The sequence below is a fragment of the Amblyomma americanum genome, chromosome 6 (assembly GCF_052857255.1).
Source record: "Amblyomma americanum isolate KBUSLIRL-KWMA chromosome 6, ASM5285725v1, whole genome shotgun sequence".
Lineage (NCBI taxonomy): Eukaryota > Metazoa > Arthropoda > Arachnida > Ixodida > Ixodidae > Amblyomma > Amblyomma americanum.
Window position 1 is genome coordinate 59,055,203 of NC_135502.1, and position 25,449 is coordinate 59,080,651.

A 25,449-nucleotide genomic window follows, 5' to 3' on the forward strand; every position below is an offset into this window, starting at 1 on the left:
GGAGGGCTCCGGAATAATTTCGACCACCTGGGGATCTTTAACGTGCACTGACATCGCACAGCACACGGGCGCCTTAGCGTTTTTCCTCCATAAAAACGCAGCCGCCGCGGTCGGGTTCGAACCCGGGAACTCCGGATCAGTAGTCGAGCGCCCTAACCACTGAGCCGAGAAAGGAAGAGAGAGGTGCCGTAGTGGAGGGCTCCGGAATAATTTCGACCACCTGGAGAACTTTAACGTGCACTGACATCGCACAGCACACGGGCGCCTTAGTGTTTTTCCTCCATAAAAACGCAGCCGCCGCGGTCGGGTTCGAACCCGGGAACTCCGGATCAGTAGTCGAGCGCCCTAACCACTGAGCCGAGAAAGGAAGAGAGAGGTGCCGTAGTGGAGGGCTCCGGAATAATTTCGACCACCTGGAGAACTTTAACGTGCACTGACATCGCACAGCACACGGGCGCCTTAGTGTTTTTCCTCCATAAAAACGCAGCCGCCGCGGTCGGGTTCGAACCCGGGAACTCCGGATCAGTAGCCCAGCGCCCTAACCACTGAGCCACCGCGGCGGGGTCTTTTTGTGTTAGAAGAACGCTTTTTTCGGCATAGCACTGTCAGCGGTGCAGTACATGGTGCTAACTAGCAGGCTTGTTAATTAACAGTAAATAGTTAAGTTTTCAACTATTAGTGTAAGGCTCCTTCATTCCTGAGAGGCGCTATGCCCACTTTAGGTAATATCCATATTATAATTTTTACAGTTTCGAAAACGGGGTTCCCGTCGGGCGCTGTGGCCCAACAAATTCTGCCTATTTCGACGAATTACGTGCACTGGAGAGGTTGCTTTGCCTGCGAACTTTTCGAAAGCGCATGTAGTTTGGCACGATGTAGTTAGCCCTATGAAGATCCCTGGGAAGGATCAGCAGTTAGGAGTAACCGTAGTGAGACCAACGGTTGATCCCCACGGAGTTGCTCCCCAAAAGGAATAATGGTTGTGGCAGCGCAGTTAGTCTGCGCTCCCACAACCATTAGTAGCGCTTAACTGCTACTCCGTTCTGTATCCAGAATACAACAGCGAGATACGCACAATATCTTCAGCGAGCACTTCTTTCTACTTTACAAGCTTGCATGACTTATGAAAAGAATTTTTTTTTTCCTGCGGGGCTTCGTATATAAGCACCGTACCAGAGTTGCACGGAAGAATACATCGCACTCAAAATACGAGTGGTGTCAACTACGAAGTATACATAGATTCTCCGAAACTGTCTGCAAGACCGGCATCCCGCGCTCAAGAAAAAGATTGTCTTGGAGAGCTGTTCCGCATCTTGTGCCACGCGGCCCGCACGATGTCGCCTGCTAACTTGATGTACCGCAGGTACTTGATGATGATGATGATGATGATGATGATAATAATAATGTTTATTTGCAATCGTAAATACACGATGGGAGAGCGGCGGGAAAAGTGCTGCTCGCAGGCAGCTTGACCAACCCACAGCCTCTGCTTTGTCTTATCTTTGGCGAATACCCAATGTATTCGCCAAATATTTGGCGGCGCCACCGCCACGCCGAAGGCTCGGAATGCTACCGTAATGTACGTAGCTCTCGCTACAAAACGAGTTGGTAGTCAGCGCCTTGTGCCGTCATGTTCTTTCTTCGTGCTGCGTTTCTGCGCTGTTTTTTCCTTCTTTTTCTTGCGAAGACATTGCAGCTGATAAAAGTATTTTGAGCTCCTTGCCACCCTGTGGCTGCGCCGCCACGCTGTCACGTGTTTGGTTACGTGATGCGGAGCAGCTGCCGGCGCCGTGGCTGACCACGTGGTTCGTCACGTGACCAAGTTCCACTCGGCCAGCTGTAGCTATCGCGTCACTCCAGGCTTAACCAGAGCTAAACCCCCGCCAATTTTTTTATTCAGCCGTAAGCAAAACATATATCTGCAGAAAAACGTCTTAAAAGCAAGAACACAAAACATTATAAATAGCCACGATACAGAAGGTGCAATCATTGGAGGCGGTTTGCACAAGTCAAACGGATAGATAACTTATTTATTTGTCAAGCAGTCTAACAGATGGCTTGCTGGCGCTGCTCTGGCCTCTCCGCTGAATGATTAGTGCTCCGATGATTTTCCTTGCTTTCTTCGTTATGTATTTCTTTAAGACGCGCGTGCTGTCCAGGAAAGGGGCGCAGTTTCTAGAAGGGCATTCCTTGCAATGCCCGGCTAGATTGCTGCCTGTGCCTGTTTTTAGCAATTTGGCGTGCTCGATTAGTTAGTGTTCACACAGCGGCCCGTCTTCCCGACATATGTTTTCCCACACGATAATGGCACATATCGTACACCACGCCGCACTGAACATCAGAGTAGCGATTTTGATGGTTCGTGTCATATGATTTTCGTATTGGTTCGCCATTTTTTTACACGCCGGCACATTGCACTGAGCTTGTTCGGTGCAAAAAAAGAAACCACTCGAACACCAGCGCGTACCGCACATTTCTTGATCCGATGTGACAGTTTGTGAACGTATGGTATGACTGCTGTCTTAGACGGCTCGGGATCTCGCTCGGCCTTCTTCACATTCTGCATTTCTTTAAGAGGGACTCCGCCGCCATGGACATGAAGCTAGAGAAACCTGCATTCTTTCTTCATCCTGTGTTTCTACGCTGTTTTTCCCTCTTTAAGATGTACTGCCTTGCCCAAGTATCCGCCTTAGCACAGTGCACTTCGCAAGAACTTCTCGTGAATATGACGTTTGTATATAAGCATTCTGGGGATCCTTAGACCCCTTTTCTCAGTTCACACGTGGCTAGGCTTAGTCGCACCAATGTGGCTGCTGTTGGCGGCCATTTTGGACAGGTGACGTCACGCGCCAGGCTGCATCGCCCACGCGACATGCACCTGCCTTCGCGCCCTTGCCCCGCGCGCGGACAGTGCGTCCGGACAATGGAAGGCAGAGCCCCTCCTCCCGCTTGCCAAGAGAAAGCACGGTGCGCCGTAACAACTGCGTACGGTCTCTGCAGGCTTCTACCGAGCACGTTGCGTCGCGAGCGGCTTCACGGGGGGACTGCCATCAGTTCATCTCGAGTGCCGCCTTCAAAACTGTGGAGTGTAAATATTGTTCAATAAATCCACCCTGTTCACCGTCCTTGCCTGGAGCCTCCTCTGCGCCATGCCGGTGGCCACGAGCTCGTCGCGGTGTTCTCCGCACACCGTCTGTGGGAAGGAAGCCACGCGTACCTTTCAGGCCTAGCTATAGCTGGGTGCAGGCCTCGCGCAGACGAAACCCCCACAGCATCTAGCTCGTTACTGGACGTTATCAAGACGCGAGTCCACAAAAATCTTCGTGTATACGAGGCGCATCCTATCCTGGCGGAAAACCTGTCGCTTTGCAAGAGGAGTGGCATCAGGCACCAGCAGGAAGGTACGGCATGTGTGTACAGCACGGAAAACGAGGATCAAATGATGGAGCTCTTAGCATATTTTGCTGTACATTACAAGGTGCCTAAAGACAACTGAATCTAGAATATTAAGCAGAACATCCCCGATTACTTGCAATTCATACATGACTCTTACTGGTTTCGTGCACAAATAGTTGACCCTTGGGTGAAAACGGAGCTGCCGGAGGACTTCACGAACTATGAACAGATTTACAGGATAACGGAAAAGTGAGTGAGCTGGTGGAGGTTTAGCATAATTAACAGCGCAAAAGGACCAGGGCGAGGAAAGAAACACACACGAAGCGCTGACTGAAACAGAAGAATTCTGTTGATGGCGCTTCGTATGTCTGTTTCCTTCCTCGTCCTGCATGGCCCTTTTGGGCTGTTCGTTATGCTATAGATATTCAGGTTTGCAGTGAGGGACGAATGCACCCTGAAGAAGCTCAAGTCAGAATTCAAGTTAGCGCTAGTAGCGCTGTCATGTTGTCGACCGTCCATTGTTTTGGAAACTATACATGCGTGCGACTGGCTCGTGTCATCTCGAGCGTCTTTAGACACTAGTCGCTTTGGCACGTTAAATCTCCTAAACCAAACCATGACATTACGCTTGGAAGCGGGCTGCGATGGGGTGCTTGAAGGTACACATCCTTCACGCAGGCATCAACACCGTCCATGAATACGTTACCCAGCGCGGACTCTCCTGCTCGCCCACCAAATTTGAATACAGTTATCCGAACCCGTGCACGACGGGGCCGGCATCCCAGTGTATTCCCCATATGCATCTACCTGCACGTGGATGACGACCCAGTACGAGGCCTCCACGATTTGAGTGCTGAGCATGCTTATCCAAAACAAATAACTGCCGCAATAGAGACAAGCTGATTAAGCTTAAGGGAGCCACCCAGCAAACCACCTGTCTCTTACACCGCATCTCAAACCGCCACGCTCGCACGAAGGACGCGAACCTCACCCGGCTCATCCAAGCCTTCGTCCTCCGACGCATCAACTACGTGGCCACCTATATAGAACCATACGTCACCGACCGAGACGAGCTTAACCTTCTCTTGCGTGGAGTGTACGAAAGTGCAATAGGACACCCGCAGATCACCTCTACAGAGAAGATATAGCGCTATATAGGCCATCACAACACGATCGACCGCCTCCACCGGCAGTCACGTCCTCTAAGACCTTGGCATTCACCATGAAGGCACGACGGGTCCGAAAACCACCCTCCCTCGTACCATCGCCTCCTGGTCCCCTTAATCCCCTCAAATATGCTCATTTGAAGGAAAGAACATCAATCAATCAATGAATCAAAAGCACCAGTAGCGGGGTCAGTGTTGGCGTTCCATTGTATCGGAAATTACACATGGGAGCGACTGGCCCATATAATCCAGAGCGTCTTTAGACACGTGGGTTTCATGTATGAGGCGATTCTTAACGAGCATTTTCGAAATTGCGTGCTGTCAACAAAAAGGAGCGCGCAGGTATGGCTGATGACAGTCTAAGTATATGCATCTGTCTACTATAACCAACTGTGAAAAGTATTTATATACAGCCAATATATCAATAAAACTTGTGTCCTTTATTTACTCTTTTGTGGGCTTTGGTAATTTTTACACCAGTATTAGCACGTGTAGCTTTATGTCGTACAACTAGCCGAAAAAAATGAGCCGATTTTTCCCAAAAATAAACGCCGGAAAGTCCGCGACCTAGTCGGTTATTCAGCTTATAACCGCTGGTATGTAGTAACTACAGCGTCACAAGCCAACCGCTCTGGGGAGAAATCTGTGTCGGTTACAACTGTTCCGTGATGCCAAATATATGGAATGGTGACAAACTGTTGGGGCATATACACTGCAGCGGGGGACGCTGACGATCCGATGTAGGACGGAAGTGGCAAGCATCGGGACTACGCATGGCAACGCGGTAAATCGAACCTGCGGTGTCTGAGTGTGGTACAGCAAAGGCGAGGAGCTTCATTGCTGTAAGAACTAGAAGGCGGCTCGCAACTGAGCACTCTCGAGCGCAGCAGGCACTAAGAGCCTGGTAAGGTTCCCACACTGAAGAACAGTACGCCACTGGCGAATTTTAAGGATCCTCTATATGGTTGTTCTGGACCCTCTGGAAACTGTCCTCACGAAGCCGAGCCATCTGAGAACATGCGATGTTACTTCTGCTGTGTTGGTATACCTGTGGGCGCCTATAATTGTTACCAAAATTTTATTCCAATGCGCTCAGCAGTTTCATGTTAGGTATTCACTCTCCTTGGAGAATGCATGAGTGTTCGTCGCGCTGTTTTCAGGAACTGACGCGCGCTGCGATGCATTTAATTCGCGGAAAATTTGTCTGGCCAGGTTACAATGTCGCTTTGTCGTGCTGGACTTGACCGCAACGACAACCGGCAGCCGCATGCACCTCCAACAGCCGCATGCAAAGTTCCAACATACACGAGTGGCAGGTCTTCGCTGTCGTATCACTTTCACATGCCCTTTATATGCGGTCATATGAACCCCTAAATTGTTTGTGTCCGCTACATGCAATTCAGCTATAAGTAAAAGCAGGTATGAGTGACCCGTTGCCAAGCGTTCCAAGACTACATGAACATAGCATAGAATGCTCTCGAAAGCGCCCATTTTCGGGACCAAATATCCTCCACGGCTTAGGCCCACCTGCGCAACATGCGATGTCGGGTTCGGAGACGAGAGCAGGGCCTCCCACTCCTCCCAACTTGCGATACCGTATTTGATGGTGCAGCCGGTAAGCGTTTGATAACGCTGCAGAAGTCTTCATTTGACATTATCAAGTAACTCTTACTTCCGACGAAATGTGAGGCCATGCCTTCGACACGCGGAGAAGCAACGCAGAACAGACTATCTGCCAACTGTCACGAATTTGCAAGTTCAAAACTCCCGCGCAGAACAGACGCTCCTGATGGCTTTGACACGCATACAGCATGCTGCATACCAACGCACACAGCACGCTGTACTGTCTAGTGATTTGCTGGACACGTACGGAATGATTACAAGGAAGAACTGTTTTGTAATATCCCCAATATTAAAAGGCATAGGACACAGCTGGCTGTTCCCGTCAAACGTCCCGACGTTCGGCATTGCTTTGCTTACATTTTCATTCCTTGATGACTTTAGATGGCTCAAGAGAACAAACCAAACGAAGTTTTCTAATTTAACCGTTGAAAGGTGGCTTTAAAAATTCCTGAAAGAGTACTTATAGCCGCCTGTACAATTGGTGTTCAGACACGAACTCCGCACAGTCGCACAGTTCTCGCATCCACGTGTCATTCTAGCGGATATCCGGTTTCGAGAGCCCAATCACCCATCGCCACATTCCCCGGCCATCATTAAAAACTCCGAAATACGTTCGCCGGTGCTTTGGGACATGTGCATCGTGATGTATTCTACCTTTTAATTTGAGCTCTGGACATAGTGTAATTAGGTGAGTGTTTTATCGCACGTCTTCCGCGTCTTGCGCGAAGCTCGCATGCTCGAGTTTGCAGTGAAAGAGGGTCAGTTTGCGGTGCCGGCCCCTTACCAATGAATGAAAGCTGCATGTTGGCTGCAGCTGATGGCTTTCCTAACGTAGTCTAGAGTTGCCCAGCGTCTCAAACAACTCACAATTTCTGTTTTCTGTTTAAGTCTTGCAACACTTATGAGCTCTGCAGCGCGGAGCTTAATTTATTGTCACAATTTCCTCCTTGAACTCATTTCAGGTTCCTCTCTAATCAATATCAATGGCCTTTTCGTCGCTCTCGCGGCTGCACCTCTCATGGTGCGTCGTCGCATTGTGTATAATTAGCATTAACAAAGGTGAGTACGACCAGCTGCTACCTCTCAGTATCGTTGTGTTTTTCTCTCGTGAGGGTATTTTTGTGGCAGTGCTGTCTGTAGTTTCTCGTAGCTGTATGCACTTGCCTCGCGGCTGGCAACGGCTCAAGTTATGTTTACTTATGTTCAGGATTTTTCGTGTGTAAAAAAGAACTGCTGAGACTCGCATGCTTGCCTTGCTGTAGTACTTAAGCTTTTGTATTTAAACACTGCGCTGTCTCAAATATGTCGTCATAAGCTTTAGCATTCGCTCACATCTGTCACCCACGTTGCCATATCGCGCTCTGCATGAGGCACTCGTTCCCCTTTTTGATCCATGATATCAAGAACGTGCATTCAAATTTACTTGTTGAAAACAATTTTAGTTCGCGGGGTTGCTGCATTTTTATTTCGTCCTGAAAGCTGTATTGTTTAGACTGCATTGGAAACCTGTTAGACGTCTGCCTAAAATTGTTACCCTCATTGCAGAGTAATATTCGCGTGCGCGATGAATAAATACTGCAAATTTTTCTTTTTCAGTTGAATGCATTGCAGTCATGTCTGTGGACCTTGGCATAGAATGGATGAAAGTTGCTATTGTCTCCGTGAGTTGAACCTAAACCTGGCTACATTATACCTGGCGTTCTGAATAACAACATGATGCAACTTATGTGCACTTAGAGGGCTAGTGCAACGTGTATGAAAACGTATCAATGTAAATGGGCTTAAGGCATGTGGGTTAGGGTTGAATTAAATTGTACATTTGAGGGAAAAGGTTTTTTTATCGTGCTTTTTTGATCAATGAATTGATTGTAATCTGAGTGCACACCCTTAAGCATGCATATTTGGGGTTGTGTGAGGGTGCACTGGGAAATTTTGCTTTCTTAAATATGGTTTCATATAAAGGGATGAGAATGTGTGTGGCACTCGTATGTTCTTGAAAACTTCCCAATGCATGTGAGCATCATCCTAGCCAGGACGTACTGAACGCAGTGCTTTCATAATCATGATTTTTTTTAAAGTAATGACTGTTTACACTGTCAATAGGCTGCAGTTAGCTGTAGCATAGCATATTGTTGCTCTTGTCTTTGGCCTCATTGCCTTGTGTCCGTTTGGTATAAATGTAGCATGTGATTCTTGTAGTCACAGCCATCTACAGCGTAGTTTCTAATTGTGGTGTAATCAATCAGGTGATATTTTGTTTGATGCATGCAATGCTTACTAAATGAGGCTTGCATAACATGCCTGATAATTAGAGGATTACACTGCAAGGTTTACTGAAGTCTGTAATTTGCTTTTTCAGCCCGGAGTTCCTATGGAAATTGCATTGAACAAGTAAGTTTTCTTTCCCACTTGTCACAAGCATGCTGGCATGTGATCTGATCTCATGACTCATGATTTGTTTGCCCATATTCTAGGGATTCGCAGAGAAAGACACCTGTTGCTATCGCCTTTAGAGATGGAGAACGGCACTTTGGAGAACAAGCAGTTTCAACTGTAAGTTCTCATTTGAGCTTCTGGAGCCAGTCTATGTTTGCAAGCTGTTTTTATAGCTTTTGCAGGCAAGTTGTGGCTACATTGATGAAAGCATAATATTAAGGTTGACTAGAAGGAAGACCAAATTCTGTTATTCTGTATTGCTTATTTCCATTAAGTACACAGATTTGTTTGATGGGCATAGTTGCTTATGATCATTATTACTTTTGCTAAAGGAGTTTACTGTTTCTTGAAAATAGCGATTAATGGGTCCAATTGTGGTACCTTGTGAAGTGGAAATTGCCCCCATTCATTTTGTCAGGCTGGACCAAAATTGCTTCTAGTGCTGTTGTGCACATGCTGTAGACTAATTTGGATGAGGTGACGAAGCTGTCGATTATCAAACCCAAAGTACTGGTGTTTTCTTGCTTTTTCATGCTTCAAGCTGCATTTGTTGGTGCATGCTATAAAGCTATGGGAATAATGTTCGTTGTGAGGAGTTTTTTTGATGACATCTTTTAGCCTGATTTCAGTGTTTATCATGTTAAGGAATAAAAAAGAAATGGTATTTACTATTAATCTACTAGTTCATTTATAGACTAGCGGCAAAGAATGTTTAGTGAAATCGCAGTACAAATTGGTTTGTAGCCGTGTTGCGGAAAAGTAAACACCGGTCGCAAGTGGCAAAATTTTTCTTGATGTTTATAACCTGTGTCTTTAAGTAGTAGGATTCAGTCTCTCAAACCTTGTAGAAAGAGATAGAGATTCGACTTCTGTGTCAAAGAAAACTGGTTGACTTTTGCAGCCTTGCACTTTGTGGGCAAAGCAAAGCTGCCTGTAGTGCTTTATTCAAGAATGCTGTAAGGACAGCACTTATTCAAAACCTTCCAAAAGCTGCTGTCTGCTTATTACAGTTGCACTTGTGTGGTTTAGGTATTGCTTTTGAAATGTGCAGTTAGTATGTAGCAAATTCAAGACTAAAAGTTAGGTTAGCATGCTTAGCTTTTGAGTGAAACAGGCAAAAGAAGAAAGCAGTGCTAACAAGAATAAGAATAAACAAGTATGCCTGAACAAGGGTTAGCATACTTAGTACTTCAGAGAAACAGGAAAAAAAAAAGTAGCGTTAGGAGTACAACATGAGAATAAACAAATGTCTTAGCCTCGGTACCCAGCAAGCTGGCAATCACAGGTGATGTAACCAGTTTGTATGTAACTACTTGGCATGTAGCTACATTTTCAAACAGCTAAGTGCTTTTGCGTATAACAACCTCTGATGTAACTGCTGTTTAGAGAATAAACACTTTTTGATGGTTGCGATCGTAGACTGTTAACTGTGCCATTGCCTTTGAAATTAGTGTTAAGGCAGTGAAGTCACAACCGTTGCTGCTGTTTGTCTGCTCTGCGTGAAGCAGATGTCACAAACCCAGCATATTTTGCTTATTTTATCAGTTGCCCTTCTGTCAGGACGCATATCAGGTGCACTCCATGCTATCAGCTGGGGGTGTACAGATGACCAAGTAAAGGTGGGGAGTAAAGTGTCTTCACACTTGAAGAACCTGAGCATTTCGCAGTGTTGAGAACAGTTGTTCTCCCACAGTTGAGATGTTCTCATTTTGCTGGCAGCATTTACATATTACCATTCACATTTAATTTGATGCTTTAGTGCATTATCATACCAAAGTACAGTACTGATCACCTGTGAACAAGTCATTAGCAGGGGCAACTTTTCTTTAGTGGATGAAGCGCACAAAAGACACGGCACATAGGCAAGGACGGACACGACACAGGCACTACTTGCAACTGTTTATTGGATACACGCACGGCTTATTTATAGCCAAGAGGTAGGGGTGATGGAAAAAAACCCAAGCAAAGGGTAAAAGATACTGGCAATGGTATGGATACTGCATTGTAGGGAACAAAAGTGACTCAAATCTTTCTAAACTTATCTAAAAATATACTCTCATTCTTATGTATGACTAGCGATAGGGTGCTGATGCAGGAACTCCCGCCTTTTTTAATCCGGTGGGCTTCTAGCAGTTCTCGGGCAGTCTTATCTTTACTTCTGCAAAGGATTTGAGTTTCCTGGAGCTTTGGCTGACAATTCTTCTTCATCCACTAAAGCTATGAACCAACTTGCCCAAGAACATGTTCTACGGCAACTTTTCTGTTGGCTAAACGAAAACGAGAATTTGCCACAGAGCTTTCGCTCGCTTCTTTTTTGCACAGTTTTCTCGCAGGAATTCATTAAGGGGCCTTTTTGCACTGTAGCTTGTATAGGTTGCATCTTGGGCACCCAGAACTGTGCGGCATTGAATGAGTGATTGTTTGAAATATTTTCCATGACACTAACTTTGAGATATATGAAGTTGTAAATAATTGGCATTTTTAAGTGACAAATATGAAGATGAAAAATTTGTGATACGTGGCCCAGCCATTTGCGGCAGGTAATGACTACAAATGGACGCAAAAGTAAGGTCTTCTTTTTTCACATTGTGCTCTGTAGGTGGCATTGTACCGTTATAGAGGAGGTGGCAGCTTGGCTGTTCCTAATTGTAATAGGGGGGGGGGGGTACCACTGTTAGCAGTGGCTGGACTACAGTAAAAGGGGCAAAGCTCTATGAGGCACAGGCTGAGGGGAAACTGAGGGGAGAACTCAAGCTGAGGGAAATGGCAAAGGGTGAGTATTTTACTTTTAATTTGTCCACTTTTGTTGCTCCTTTAGGAAAAGTTATCTTGGGGGCCAACATCAGTTATGAGGCATATTATTGGATTCAAAACTTTGTCCTTATGAGCAGAGAAGTTTTTTAGGGCCCCTTTAGGCTAAATGTAAGCAAAGCTCTGGGTGTCATCGGTTATATATCCGTATCGGTTTAGGGTTGACTTTGCCTCATACAGAGTAGCTCACAATAAGCATGTGCTGTTCAGAATGTGTTTTGGGTAGAGTTTTCTTCCAAGGTTTTTCCAAACTCTGTGATGTCTGTACAGAGAGCTCTGCTTACCTTCAGTCTTTCTTGTGCAGGGAGTCAGGTTTCCAGACAAGAGCTACTCTCACTTCCTCGACTTAGTGGGCAAAGAGAGGAACAGCCCGGTGGTGAAAGAGTTTGAGCGTCGCTTCCCTTACTACAAGCTGGAGGCTGATCCGAAGACAGGTGGTGTCCTGTTCAAGCATCCCGAGGGCATGACCTTCAGCCCTGAGGAACTGCTAGGCATGGTACTGGCATATGCAAAAGAGCTGGCAACCAATGCTGCTGGTGAGCACTAAATAGCAGTGTTTTAATTACTGTCCCTGATCTTTGGCTAAATGATGACGTTCCAAACTTTATTTCAACAATTTGGTGATGACAGTTCACTGGAATATGTATTATAGCACTTTAAAATTTTTTGGGATTTGCACTTTTCAGCTTAAATGAAACAACGTTGCTCACTAACCTTTACTCTCGTGTAAGCAAATGTGAAATTTTAGCCCTGAGTTGATGCTTGGAACTTGCATCATTGACAGCAGTGCACGGAGAACTGCAGATACCATCTTGCAGGAATTTTAGCACCCTGCATTGTGTTTTTATGAAAGCCAGAAGGGTCCCTGCTGCTGGCTGATTTTACATGCTTAATTGGCTTTTTACAAACACTGCACCAAATTTTTGAAGCAAATCTTTGTTCCTATGGGTATTTTTCTTGGGATGAAAAATAAGGTACATATCGTTGTACATCTACTGTAAGCTGCATTGTCATTATGTTGTGTGAGACATGTCAGCAATTTTGCAGCATCATGTGAAAGCTATGAAGCCCTATTTAGTGCCTACAATGCATACATGTATTGTGCTTGCATGGGCTTGCATATATGCGCCTCTAAAAAGAAGTTAATGATGCAGAAGTTTGTGTCAGTTATGACCGGTAATGTTTATAGCATCCTCGTTAATGTACCTCGCTGTTCGCTCTTCAGATTTTACTACATTCAAACATCGCTACAGCGGAATGGTAAAAAATTCTAAATTACCTTCTATATAGCCAACATTTGTAATGTAAAATTTCATCAACAGTGCACGAAAGAGTTCTGCACTGAAGTCAGAGAATTGGCAGTGCCTCAAGCGACCATTGCAGGAGAACAGGGAGAGACTTTTTTCGAAGTTTTAGCAATTTTTTTAAAGGGCTCGTGGTGATTCCAGGGGCCGCGATAAACAGAGTTCCAAACATTAGCTAAGTTTTCTTCCCCGGACATCACCACAAGACCATGAGCACACAGTGGTGGCAGGCCAATCGCCAGTGATGCTGAATTTTCCACTTTACAAGAGTGTCGTGTGGAAACCAGCAGTTCACAACGAAAGCTATTGTTGTTTTCACCACCGCCATGATAGTCAACTTGAGATGAATGGCCACACTGCATAATGCTTGCACCAAGGTGACAGCTACTCAAGTTGCTGCTTCCGGGACGCTGTCCACGGATGTGAGAGGCACAAACGCTTGCCGCACCACCATCGGCTACATGTGGAGTGCGGCGAAGCTTGCTGTCTACTTTTGGAGTAGGCATCGCTTAGCACTGTGGGCCCGGTATATCAGTTTTAAAGCCAACCGTATTTGGTACACAAAAGTTAAAATTGCATGCAGTTTTTAAAAAAAAATTTGGAAGAGTTCGATGTAGCCAATAATTTGTTGTAACTGTGTTCGATTGAGGTTGGACTATACCTTTTGCTTTATTAGAGGTTTACAGTCTTTTGATATTGACCGTGATGCAACTGTCCTTTTGAGGTCCTTTTTTTTTTCTTGTTTCTTTCAGAACAGCCAATTAAGGATGCAGTGATCACAGTGCCTGCGTTCTTCAATCAAGCAGAGAGAAGGGCTGTGACACAGGCTGCTAACCTTGCTGGCATTAAAGTTCTCCAGCTCATTGGTGCCAACACTGCCGGTAGGACTTCTGCACTTGCAAATTTTTTATATAGTCAGGATCGCACAAATTTCATGATATTGTGCTCAGATTTGTGGAGGCCTACTTTTATTATGCCTCATTGCTTGCAATTGTGCACTGAAGTGCTGTCAAGCTTCATTTCTGAATGCGTGGGCCTTCTGGTCATGAGCTAGCGCTCTTCTTTGCAATGCTCTGAACGTCTCCTTGACCTACCTTTCGTTCTAGATGAGCTTATGTTGACATACTTTTTCTCCTGAAAAACAAGAAGCTTTGCAACATTTGCCTTATGCTGTTGCAACTGCTAGGCTTTTTCAATGATTTGTACTTATACGTTGGCTTTATAGACTCCTTTTGCTTTATATGACTTCTTAAACAGTACAAGATACTTCGGTTGGGTTGGAAACATAACTGATAACCATACACAAGTCGGATATGCTTGTTGTGGAAATTGTGAAATTCAGTGAGAGCTGCTGTGAATGTTGTCAGTTTCTTCAATTTCTGCTTCATTCACCCCTTCCTTAATTTCTTCCGTCATTGTATGTTCCAGGTGTCCACCCACTGTAAAACTGCTTCCGCACATTTCTTTATGACCCCCATACCCCATACACCCATACCTTATACCCCTATACCCCGTAACCCCCATACAGATGCACGCTCTTTGTGACTTTGTCAGAGGATGCTCATGCTTCGAGTTATGTTATCAATCAAATGTGAAGCGTCATCAGCCCAGGCTGGCGATAACTGTCATCTCTGAGTTTTCCACATTACTCAGCCTGCCATAAATGTTGTCAATTTTTTTTCTATGAAATATGTGGGCACAGACTTGCAGAAGTTTTTTGGTTGCGTGTTTGCAGGCAGCGTCCCTAGCATGTGCTCCCGATGTGCAACTTGCTCTATGTTAGCGGGCTCTCATGTCCTGGCTGTGTGCAGAGTGAGAGGCGTTTCAAAGCGTTTGGTGTCATTTTACAACCGTGTCTCCTACCCGATGATGACAAAGGCTGTATGAAGTATGAGGCTCGTGGTGTGTGCATAGGATGGTCATATGATAAGTGAGAGTGCACACCCATGCATGACTAAGGTAGCACGAGGAGCATGCAGGGGATGATCACATGATCGTTAACCAACTTTTGTGTGTGTCTCGGGGACGCTGCAGATACAGCTCGCACTTTAAAAGGCAGGAGACCATGAATCTCCTTGTCGAAAACTTGAAGCAGGAGTTAAGGGAACAGCACCAGTTTAAAAATGTAACTCCACTAACCTGCCTGTTACTACTCTCTTTTAATTCTCTCCTGTACAGCTGCACTCAACTATGGCGTGTTTCGTCGCAAGGAGTTCAATGACACGCCGGTGCACATCCTGTTCTATGACATGGGCACTGGCAGCACCACAGCCACCGTTGTGTCTTACCAAACTGTCAAAACCAAGGACAAGATCCTGGCAGAGCACGTGCCCCAGCTTTCCATCAAGGGCGTTGGGTGAGGACTGCCCTCTTCATCTTGTTGCAGTTAGCTGTTAAGGCTTGTGGAAATGCATGATATCATTTGAGGTTTATTAGTCTGACGAGTTGAAAACCACAACGTGCCGTTGAGGAAGCTGTAATGGAGAATTCAGCTGAAAAAAAATGTAATTCGGTTAATTTTAGCAAGTTGTGTAGATGTTTCCTATTGATTACTAATTGATAGTGTAAACAAGCAGACTGCTAGCTTGCTTCCATTTTTTTTTGTTCCATTGACTTTTCAGTTCTCTTCACGATTGCTCTGGAAATAACAAGCAGTATAGGTGCTCTTCTTATACATCAAATTTAAATGATGAAAAGTTTTTCATATTTCATTTCCCTTTGATTGCTTCTCAGCACCGTCCCTTTATTTATTGTCGCTTATTTTTTATTTTATATGTTTTTTGTTCACTCCGCAGAGCTTGCTTAAGGTGGCTTTGTTGACTATTGTAATAGGAATGTGTAGCCACCTGCATAGTACAAAGCAAATTTGCTGTGCGGTGTTTGTTCATAGTGGAAGGAGTTATTTATGTTGGATAAGAAGTACATCTTTTGTGGTGGTAGTGAGTTATGCCTTGTGGCACAAAAGAAATGCATATGTAAATGTCCTTTGCTCTGATGCCTGTTTCAGGAAATCTTTGCAAAAAAAAATATTGATTGCTGAAACATGTGGTTAGCTCGAAAACTAGTAAGCACTTTTAAACTCTAGTTGCTGTTTCTCCACTTAGACTAATCACTACTAGTTGTCTGGTATAACACCGCTTCCAAAATTTTATTTCTCTTGTGAAGGAAGATATGCAAGTTGCTAATTTATTTTTAATCCTTTGTACTGTCTTTTTGCCTCATTATTGAATTCTTATGTGCTCAGAGAATCCAGCAGCCTGAAATGCATATCGGAGAGACGAAGCACTCATAGGAGAAGGTGGCACAGAAAAAAAAAAAGTAGTTGACTCAGTGATGCTTCAAAGCCCACTGGCTGGATAGCTGGCAGTGAGTGCAGGGCTTCAGTATACCATGTGTTGAATTGAATTTGAGTGCCATTTTTGCTGTGGTTTCTGCACAGGACAGGGATGCTTTGTTTTTATTATTCATTGGCAGAAATGTTCAATGTCTTGTCACTGCATCTTGTGAGTAGCACGTGTCATTTTGCCTTGGGGTGGGACATTTTGCATTCAGAATGAACTAGCAAGCACATGGATAGACGATGATTGAAATCATTTTTCACTGAAGAGCTTCCCTCTCATCTCATCCAGGTATGACCGTTTCCTGGGTGGCCTGGAGTTCAAGCTGCGGCTGGGTGAACGCTTTGCCAAGGAGTTCAGCGCGCTCAAGAAGACGAAGCAAGACGTTTTTGACAACAAGCGGGGCCTGGCCAAGCTCTTCAAGGAAGCCGATCGTGTCAAGAAAGTTCTCAGTGCCAACACTGAGCATGTGGCTCAGGTCAGATCTAATGAGCCTTTCCTTCTCTTTCCTGCACTTCTCTGAAAGCAAAAAAAAAAGAGAAATTTATTGAAAATTGGCTAAATTAGGTGTTCTTAGAGCTTGTGGAATGCTCCCACTAAATGCTTTATGCTGCATAGTTTAAAAAAGTGGTTGTTGGCAGTGTTTGTTCGGACATTGTTAAGACATTGACAATGCTGAGGCTGTCTGCAGTGCAAGCGCTTGAATACCTTCTTTATGTGCAAGGTGTCTGGGGGCAACCTTTTCTGCAGGTTGCAGATGGAGTGGGCCGGGAGTAGTGTGGAGTAATGACTGGCTGTCGGGGAATAGTGTTATGTGTAAAAGTTATCACTAGGGGCTGTTTGTTTGGGTGCTTTTATAAAACTGTTATTTTTTACATTCATTACCTTTAACACACAGGCATATTTCAAGGAAGGTTTGTGTTCTGTTTTGTTGCAGGTTGAAAATGTCATGGAGGATGTGGACTTCAAGCACCCAATTACCAGGGCAGAGTTTGAGGAGATTTGCGATGACTTGTTCAAGCGCGTTGCTGCACCAATCCACATGGCTCTTTCATCTGCTGGCATGACCTTGGTGAGCTTTGGACATTTGGACATTGCCACTGCTTTTTTCGTCCCTCTAATGGCATTTAGAGATCGGTGACAGGAACACGCGCCGCATTGCTCTGGGCACATGATGTATGACACTCTGACGGCTGGTGTTGCACAGAAGGTTCACTGTTGAAAGCTGGTGTCAAGTGGAAAAGGGTAGCGCCATTTGTCATTTTCCTTCCTGCATTGATAATTGGTCATGACACATTATACTTTGAGTTGTCATTTTATAGCCTTACCTCTGTTTAAAAGGGTCCTTCTAAATATTAGGAGTTTTCAAGTGCGTAAAACATGTTGTTTGCCTGACACAGTCAGTAGGCATATTTTCATTTGCGGACAGGCTGTTATGCCCAAGGTACTCTTTGTTGGACAGTTGATGCAGTGTAGTGAAGAAACTGGTACTTGCACTCTCTGTTTGCATGGATGGCCACTGAGAAAAACTGCAGTGATTGAGAATGCCTGGGAATCCACGATATAAAAACGGAGGGAAGATGTTTCTCTTAAGTGCAAACTTGAACTAGGGGAGGAAAAGACATTTCAATCACAGACGGATGTTTCGATGGAAGGGTGAAGCACAAGTGGTGTCAAAACATTGGTCATTGTGCTGAGGCTTCCCTCTGGCGTCGTTTAGGTCTGCGCTTTGAGGCGGCTTAGGAAGCCACTTAGTATATGACAGTGAGAGCAAAATTTGAAAAAAAAAAAAAAATGAAAAAATTGGTTTTTGAGGAAAGGAAATGGCAGAGTAATTGTCTCACATCTTGGTGCAAGACAGAACACCAGCACAGGCACAAGGTGTATGCCATCACATGCACTTCCTTTTGTTGTTCTGGGCAGATTCAAACTAATCCTTTTTTGAGACTTCTAATTGACCAGATGATCCCTTCCAGTGCTTAGTTGTAGTTTTGTGAAGCATATTTGGGCTGCCCTCTTGCATGATGCAGCATTCCTCCCACTACTTTGGCTGCATTGAAGGGAATTTGTGCGTGCTGCCATGTCCCTGCTGGTATGATTTGTTGAGTGCAACATGTCGAGTGTGCCCACTTGCACATGCCAAGTCTAAAGTCTGCCTCAAGAGTGGTACTGGTAATCGGAGCGGTGGCAGTGCTAGCATGGCCAACAGAAAAGCACTCGCCTTTCTCTACAAAGAGTGTCGTTTAACCACTTTGAACGAAACTTAAAACAGGCTGCCCTGTTCATCATTCCATGTCAGCAGAGTTGATAGCTGCATGGGGTCCAATTTATGTCAGTGGGAAGTATGATTGCTCCCGAGTCAATTTTGTCGCGGCCGATTTTGCTGCTCCCTCTTAACAGATGCAGCACAAAGTGGTGCAGTAAAACCTTGTTGATTCGGGTTTCAAAGGACTAAGAAGACCTTCTGATTTGCCAGAAGTTGGAATTATCGAATGGGAACCAAAAAACTGCCCAAACCATTGGCGTCATAGCAAATTTATTTTATGGAAACTTGGGCCATGGTCATCTGCTTCTGAAATGAAAACAGTCTGGCAGCGATGACATTTCTCTGTTACTTGAAAAGCTTTACTGCGTGCACACTGTCATGAATGTTAAAACAGAACTGCTGCAAAATCGTAACTCTCTGCAGCCTCCTTCATAGTGTGGTGCAGTAGCAGTGAAGTGTCCTCTCAAATGGTGCCGTTGCCTGTGAGAACACACCATCGCATGAACTGTGAACAGTGCATGACGAACGAGCAGTTTCGGATTGATGGTAAGACAGAAGAACCACATCAGTGGAAGTGAATGGACATGCTGGCATCGAAAGAGCAAAACTCCTTTTAAGAATTAAAAAAAACCAGGCCAGTGATGATGCGCCAATCAGCATCTGAAGTGCTGCACAGCTTTGCTTGGCTGGCTGACCGAATTGCAGCCAGTAGCCATCGTCGCCACAGGCCGGTGCAAAGCTCAGCAAAGTGAAACTAGTACTATGCAGTAGGACCATTTTTCAGCAACAGGGCCCTCTGACCATCATTACGCCTGTCGTTGCATGCACTTTGGAGTGTGCAAGAGCAACACTGTACTGTGAAATTCATGTTTGAGGAGGGCTATTTGGATGATCAATAGCTGTGCTAGTCGTAACTTGACAGAGCCCCCTGTTGAGATGCTGTCTGAACTGACCAGTATGAGCCAAGCTGCATCTGAATAAATGACCCCCCAATGCATGGATGTCGGGCCAGGACCGTGCTGACAATCTGAGTAGTCCGGATTATTAACGAGGTTTTACTGCATTCCTAAACCAAAAAAATTGTACATTGACCACTTGAGCAGTAAAGATAGACTGCTTAAAGATAATATCCGCTGTGAATTGCTGTGTCTCACTTGTTCATCACCCTTTTCATTGTGTTGCTCTCGTGATCGCAGGGTGAAATTGACCAGGTGATAGTGGTGGGGGGCAGCACCCGCATCCCGCGTGTGCAGCAGGAGCTGCATGCCGCGCTAGGCAACAGCCGAGAGCTGGGCAAGAGCATCAATGCGGACGAGGCAGCTGCCCTTGGAGCTGCCTACCAGGCGGCTTACCTCAGCAAGGGCTTCAAGGTCAAGGTGTTCCATGTCAAGGAGGCCTGCCTCTTCCCCATTCAGGTGGGTACTACTGCACCTGATGCGACAGCAGTGAGGGACCATGGGTTTAGTAAAGCATGTTCCTGGGCAATGTGCAATTAAAGTTTTAGCATGACAGGGACAGGGCAGAAAGACAGGAGATGACATTAGCAGGCTTGTTATGGCTTTATATGGCGGTTCTGCTCCAGAGCATTGTGAACTGGTCTGTGGGAAGCTGTCATTTCTTTCTTTAGTTAAGGGTGCTATAGCGCATGGCTGCAGTTATACCTGAATTGCTTTATGGGAGCTTTTTGAAGGCTTAAGCAGCATTTTTAAGGCCTAAGCATGGGGCGCTGTAATGTCGTGTATGTTGTAGATGAAGCAGTTGCTTGCTGGCAGCATCTAGTGGTTGACTGCAACTTTTTCTTATACAGTTAAAGAATTCAAACATTAAGTGACCGGAAAAAAATATTTGTGTTATCGAATGACCCCCGGAAAAACTGTCAAGCAATGCTTGCATTGTGGTAAATTTATTTGTTGGAAGACTGAGCAATGGGTGCCTGCTTTTGAAATAAGAGTGGCGCAGCGGTGGCTGTCATGCTTCCATTGATGCATTATTGCATGCATACTGTTGAGAGCGTCGAAGCAGAACTGCTGCAAAATTGTAAGGGACTCCTTGGTATTGTTTATGTTGCGACACGGTGGAGCTGCACCACTACCGCGTCACACCCCTCACAAGTGGCACCGTTGTATGTGAGGAGGCTTCATCACTCGAAAAATGCTTCATCTTGCGCACATGATGAGCGCGTAGTTATGGCGTACTGCAAGAACAGAATCAGGCGGACGTAAGCAAAGGAAAGTCTCAGCAGCTGCAAAGCTGGAAGAAAAAATTAGGGCATGGGAGGGAGTCAGTTGGCTGGCTGACGCTGCCTGGTTGAGCCGCTGTTGCTGCAGACTGGCGTGAAGCTCAGAAAAGTGGAACTGAAACTAAGCAGCCATCAAACTGTTCTCGGGGACAGGGTTGTCTGTTGTCACGTCTGTCATTGCATGCCAATGTAAGAGTACGCAGGCCGCTATCGACTCCACAGCATAGAATTCAGGCTTTGATTAGGACTGTTTCGATGATCTCTTGCCACACTGGTCATACCTGATGGCGGTCTCCCTTTGGGAGCCTGTTTGAATGAACTTGTGTGAGACCCATAGCGTCCTAACTGACTGCGGCCTCCCTTAGGGAACCCATTTGAATTAACTTGTATGAGACCCGTGGTGTCCGAATTAACAAGCTTATGATGTAACTGATGATTCCAGTAACTTAAAGCATGCTTTGGAGCCTGTTTTGCTGTTGCCACAGTGTAAAAGTGCAGCATGAAAAGCTGCTTTCTCGTGCTACTAAGTGCTGTCAATACCTTTTTCTTCATGCGACTTTATCTGGTTTAGTTCAGATGAAGAGCAAAAAAACAGGACATGTGTTGACGAGAGAACAGCAGGACGGGCACTACTTGCAACTGTTTCTTCATAACGGAAGCTGCAGATTACGTAACTGTTTATTCACTAGGATACATTATCTGGTTTTCTACCTATGTAGAAAACTGGTGAAGTTGCCGTTCTTTGTATTCCTTGCTCTGTCATTCGATATATTACAAAATTTCTCATGGGATGTTCTTCTAGGAATAACACTGATGGATGGTGCTTGCTTTTTGAGTGCCTCATTCAAGCACCACTTGGGAGCAGGTAATGATCCAGGCCTCTGTTCTCCTTGCATCCTTAATGACTCAGGTTGACTTCAGCCGGGACGTAGACACAGATGGTGTCAAGAGCACGAAGGTGGTGCGTCGGTTGCTCTTCAGCAGGAACAACCTCTACCCACAGAAGAAAGTGATGACCTTCTCGCGCTACACCACAGACTTTGACTTTGCCATCAACTATGGAGACCTCAGTTTTCTGCCCAAGGATGAGCTCAGGTGACTGTCCCTTGTTTGTTACAATTTTTACTCGCATGTTGGTCAGTACATTTTATAGGCCGACCTTTAACTTCGGGAATCAGAAATAAGAAAAAATGTTGGGGTGTTGTGTGGGTCAGCCAGTGTAAGTTCAGAGCTGCCAACATTTAATTAAGGTGACCAGCACAGCGTATCGCATATTGGAGCTTCAGTGGTGGCGCCGTGAGAAAGTGGTCCCTGGAATTACACTTCAGCTTGGGGAATGTGCTATGATTTATAGCACACTAGTTGTTCGAGCATCCGCCTCGCATGTGGGAGGTGCGGGGTTCGATCCCCAGTGCCGCCGGGTACCCACCGGTGATACAATGGGTACAAGCTTTCCCCTGTGCGGTGCTTGGCGTCTTTAGGGTGAAATACTTGAGAAATGGGTCCTTGGCGCCACCTTGAGAAGAAGAAAAACATTGTGCCATGGCGCTCTTTCGCCACAGATGCCCTTGCGCCATAAAAATTCATAGTCATAATTACGTTGTGTTAAAGTTAGAGACACACCTAATTTCTGCAGTGTCACTAGTATCGTAATTAAGGGCAGTATTTCTTCATCGTTGCGCGGAAAGCTGGCACTGTTACAGTTTTTTGAACGCCGTCATGCGTAAGATGTTGGCTTACTTAAAAGTTGCCGAGAACAGTTGCTCAAGTTCAGCAGACATGGCTCGGCGCACTGCATGAGAAGTTTCGCTCTTGCAATGAGGCCATAGTTGCTGCAGTGATGGCGTAGCGGAGTTCAGGCTTATCTTCATATCTGCATAGTCTGAGAATCTTTTATGCCGCTATCTTTGTAAAGAAGGGGCGTGCAATACCCTTGCACCGTAACATTGTAACGGCGTGCATTTTAACAGTGGTATCAGCTGCAGTACTACATTGTGAAAACCCGAAGGTGGCCAGTAGGCAAGGCTCTCTGCGGTAACATTGTTGGTGCTGCTCTCTCCCTTTTCTGCACTGCAGCTAGTTTTATGCCTTGTCTTGCACAGGATTCATGTATTGGTTAATCTTCGAACTTGGAGAGCACGATTTCGAAAATAAACAGGTTGACTTGTAAGCGATTCAGTACAGTACTTTCCTGTTTCTTAGCAATCTCTTGAAGTTTATGCAGTAAGGGTGAAGTGCTGGTTGTTTTGCATGGTTGCATCGTGAAAAAAAAATGCAAGAAGCGTCAAAATTTTTGGATGTAAGAAGACAGGATAAATACTGGTGCACAATTAGGGTCTCATTATGGAAAGCAATGCCTGTGAATTATTGGCATACCTCTCGGTAGTAGCCAATTGTTATCTATTTTTGGGGGAGCTCTCAATTAAGATGTATGTGTAGTTGTGCACAAGCGTTCTCTTAAGAAGTTCTCTTAAGCTGTATATGTCACCAGTGTGTTATGTCACTATGCACTTAATGTCAAGCTTTAGTTTCTGCATATTGCTTGACCTGCAAGCATCCTTGCTTACTCCTCTTCTTCCTTTGTGCAGCAACTTTGGCTCATTCAACATCAGCACAGTGTCACTGACAGGAGTGGCAGCTGCCATACAGAAGCATGCAGAGCATGCCGAGCCTAAGGGCATCAAGGCCCATTTCAGGCTGGACGAGAGTGGCCTGCTGCATTTGGATGCAGTGAGTGCTTTTTGGCTCTGGTTCACAACTGTGCCTGCTCAGGAGCTCGAAAAAACTCATCCCAATAGCAACGCTTGCTCAGCAGTTCCTTCCAAGCACAGTGGCGCATTATTTCCAGGCCTTGATATTTTGTACATTATTAACATACTGTGTACAGTTGGAGTCAGAACTTTGTGAGTTGTAAATGAACGGCATTTTTTTTCCGGCTTGTATAGCATGCTCCCTGAAAATGGATGTATGCTATGTGTGCCTTGTTGGTAGAGCAGTCCAGTCTGTGTCTGTCTTCAAGTGCTATATGGCCAGGTTGTATAAATTTTATTTCCTCGTAAAACTCTGTAAGCTTTTGACACCGGGGGTATTAATTACTGGTGTCAGCAGACCGTATGTGCTGCTGAGGCTCTTTGTAGTTTTTGCATATAGTACTAGTGGTTTATTCAGTATGCTATGTTGAGCTAGTAAATATTACATAGTTTACTTGTGAGAGGTTGGTTATGTCCACTGATTTGAAATGCTGGCTGTAGGAGGTTACAGCAGTTTCACTCGGTTTCTTTTTTTCTTTTCTTTTTTTGCTTGTGACTGGCTGGAGAGCCCTGAATCGCAGAAGCATGATTGTTTCTGGCCCTTTTTTTTTTTTCAGACACGCATGTTTTGCGTGGGTAACATTTTCTCTCGGTGTCTTGTTTAGCTTCATACTGCCTTGCATGTAACACTGTGCATTTAATCTTGATCACCTTCAATTACTTGCTTGTGCTTTTCGGATATCTATTCTACCCTGCTTGCTGCATTGATCTTGCTTTTGTTCTTGGCCTGCCTTTTATGTTTCCTCAAGCATTTTGCATGCTGGATATCATAAGAGTGACTGGTTTTTATGGCACAAATTGTCAACGTCAAAGGTGACTGAGATGATAAACTGGGGCGATCTTGATAGGAACGCATAGAAGGCACGCCACAGAACTGCACTGGCCTTGCTTCTCACGCTTTCACCATTCTTTCACGTACAGGTCAGTTACATTTTTGAAAGGAAAGTTTCAACTCCTGGAGTGAAGCCAAAGGTCGTTAAGAAAGACGCACCTGTTCCCAAGCCGGTAAATTACTTGCGTGTGCGTGTGTGAGAGGGCAGCAGCAGCTGCAGGTATATGCCTGCCCCGCACTGGCACAGTAGCCAGAGTGGTCTGTCATGGGTCATGGGATTTACTTGTATATTTCTGCCCTCAAGGCTTACAGAAAGCATTAGAATGGGAAGAGGCTGAAGAGCAAGAAAAAAAAATACAAAGCTAAAATACTGCTGCAATTAAGTCATGTGAGCATCAAAACAGAACAAACAACAATAGCTAAAGAAACTGAATATAAGAAGGAAGCATTCTCAGTTGTAGATGTGTACTTAGTATAGTGTTATATTAACTAGTGATTTGTGAATATGATCGATGTCTGGGACACTGACTGTTGTGGGAGGCAGGTGGTTCCACTTTTGACAAGTTCTTGGAAAGAATGGGCAAAAGTGTGTGACTGTGTAGTATGATGGTATGTTTACCTTGTAACAATGGTCAGCACGTGGGGATGTATGCGATGCAGGTGTAACGTAGCAGCACCTAAGTATGCGAAGACAATAACGTTGAGGGAGCGGGAAAAGGAATAGACCAAAAAAAAAAAATTGAGGCAATATTTGAAGAGTTCATTTGTGAGTAGCCCAAGTAGAATAGAATAAAGCAACCAGTGGCGACTACTTATGTTGAACAAAATTTTTTTGGTTCTGGGCCTTTACTAATCATAGTTTCTCTGCAACATCTTGCTGTGGCTCATTAGCTGTGATGGCTTCTGTTTTACAAAGGGAATGGTAGTCACAGGTAAATAATTACTTTTCTTGTTACACTGGGATTCAGTATCTTGTACAGTGTTAAGTACACATATGTTGAAGCGAGTTGCATGGCTTGGTGGCTGCACAACTCTTATGTAATGCATTATTTTAATTTGTATGAAACTTGTCATGCTTGATGCCTTCCTGGTTTGGCTGCATGTGGTCTGCCTGTTGCTTTACAAGGTGCTGTCCTTGCAAAATACTGTTCACATCTGGTTTTGGTCTCGTCCCTTGGCAGCTGGCAGTACTAGGGCTGACTTCATTGATTTTTTGCCGCCGAATTCA

At 45.1% G+C, this 25,449-nt stretch overlaps 1 protein-coding gene and 1 non-coding gene across 3 annotated transcripts in view; one reads left to right on the forward strand and one right to left on the reverse strand.

The window, feature by feature from the left end:
- Window positions 1-488: 488 nt before the first annotated feature.
- TRNAS-ACU (transfer RNA serine (anticodon ACU)) lies at window positions 489-560 on the reverse strand. The gene has a single exon. It is a non-coding gene; the product is annotated as a tRNA-Ser (tRNA).
- A 6,178-nt stretch (window positions 561-6,738) lies between these two features.
- Window positions 6,739-25,449, forward strand: part of Grp170 (hypoxia up-regulated Grp170 co-chaperone protein) — a 34,205-nt gene continuing 15,494 nt past the window's right edge. Inside the window, exons 1-14 of one of the 2 annotated variants that reach the window (XM_077627080.1) lie at window positions 6,739-6,873; window positions 7,148-7,244; window positions 7,782-7,846; window positions 8,545-8,576; window positions 8,660-8,738; window positions 11,737-11,968; window positions 13,489-13,617; window positions 14,915-15,092; window positions 16,366-16,552; window positions 17,012-17,146; window positions 19,537-19,755; window positions 21,490-21,674; window positions 23,168-23,309; window positions 24,311-24,394. In XM_077627080.1, coding sequence (XP_077483206.1) covers window positions 7,169-7,244; window positions 7,782-7,846; window positions 8,545-8,576; window positions 8,660-8,738; window positions 11,737-11,968; window positions 13,489-13,617; window positions 14,915-15,092; window positions 16,366-16,552; window positions 17,012-17,146; window positions 19,537-19,755; window positions 21,490-21,674; window positions 23,168-23,309; window positions 24,311-24,394 — 1,743 coding nt within the window. In that variant the 5' untranslated portion in view covers window positions 6,739-6,873; window positions 7,148-7,168. The remainder of the gene's footprint in view (window positions 6,874-7,147; window positions 7,245-7,781; window positions 7,847-8,544; window positions 8,577-8,659; window positions 8,739-11,736; window positions 11,969-13,488; window positions 13,618-14,914; window positions 15,093-16,365; window positions 16,553-17,011; window positions 17,147-19,536; window positions 19,756-21,489; window positions 21,675-23,167; window positions 23,310-24,310; window positions 24,395-25,449) is intronic. The other variant, XM_077627081.1, reaches the window with a different exon arrangement.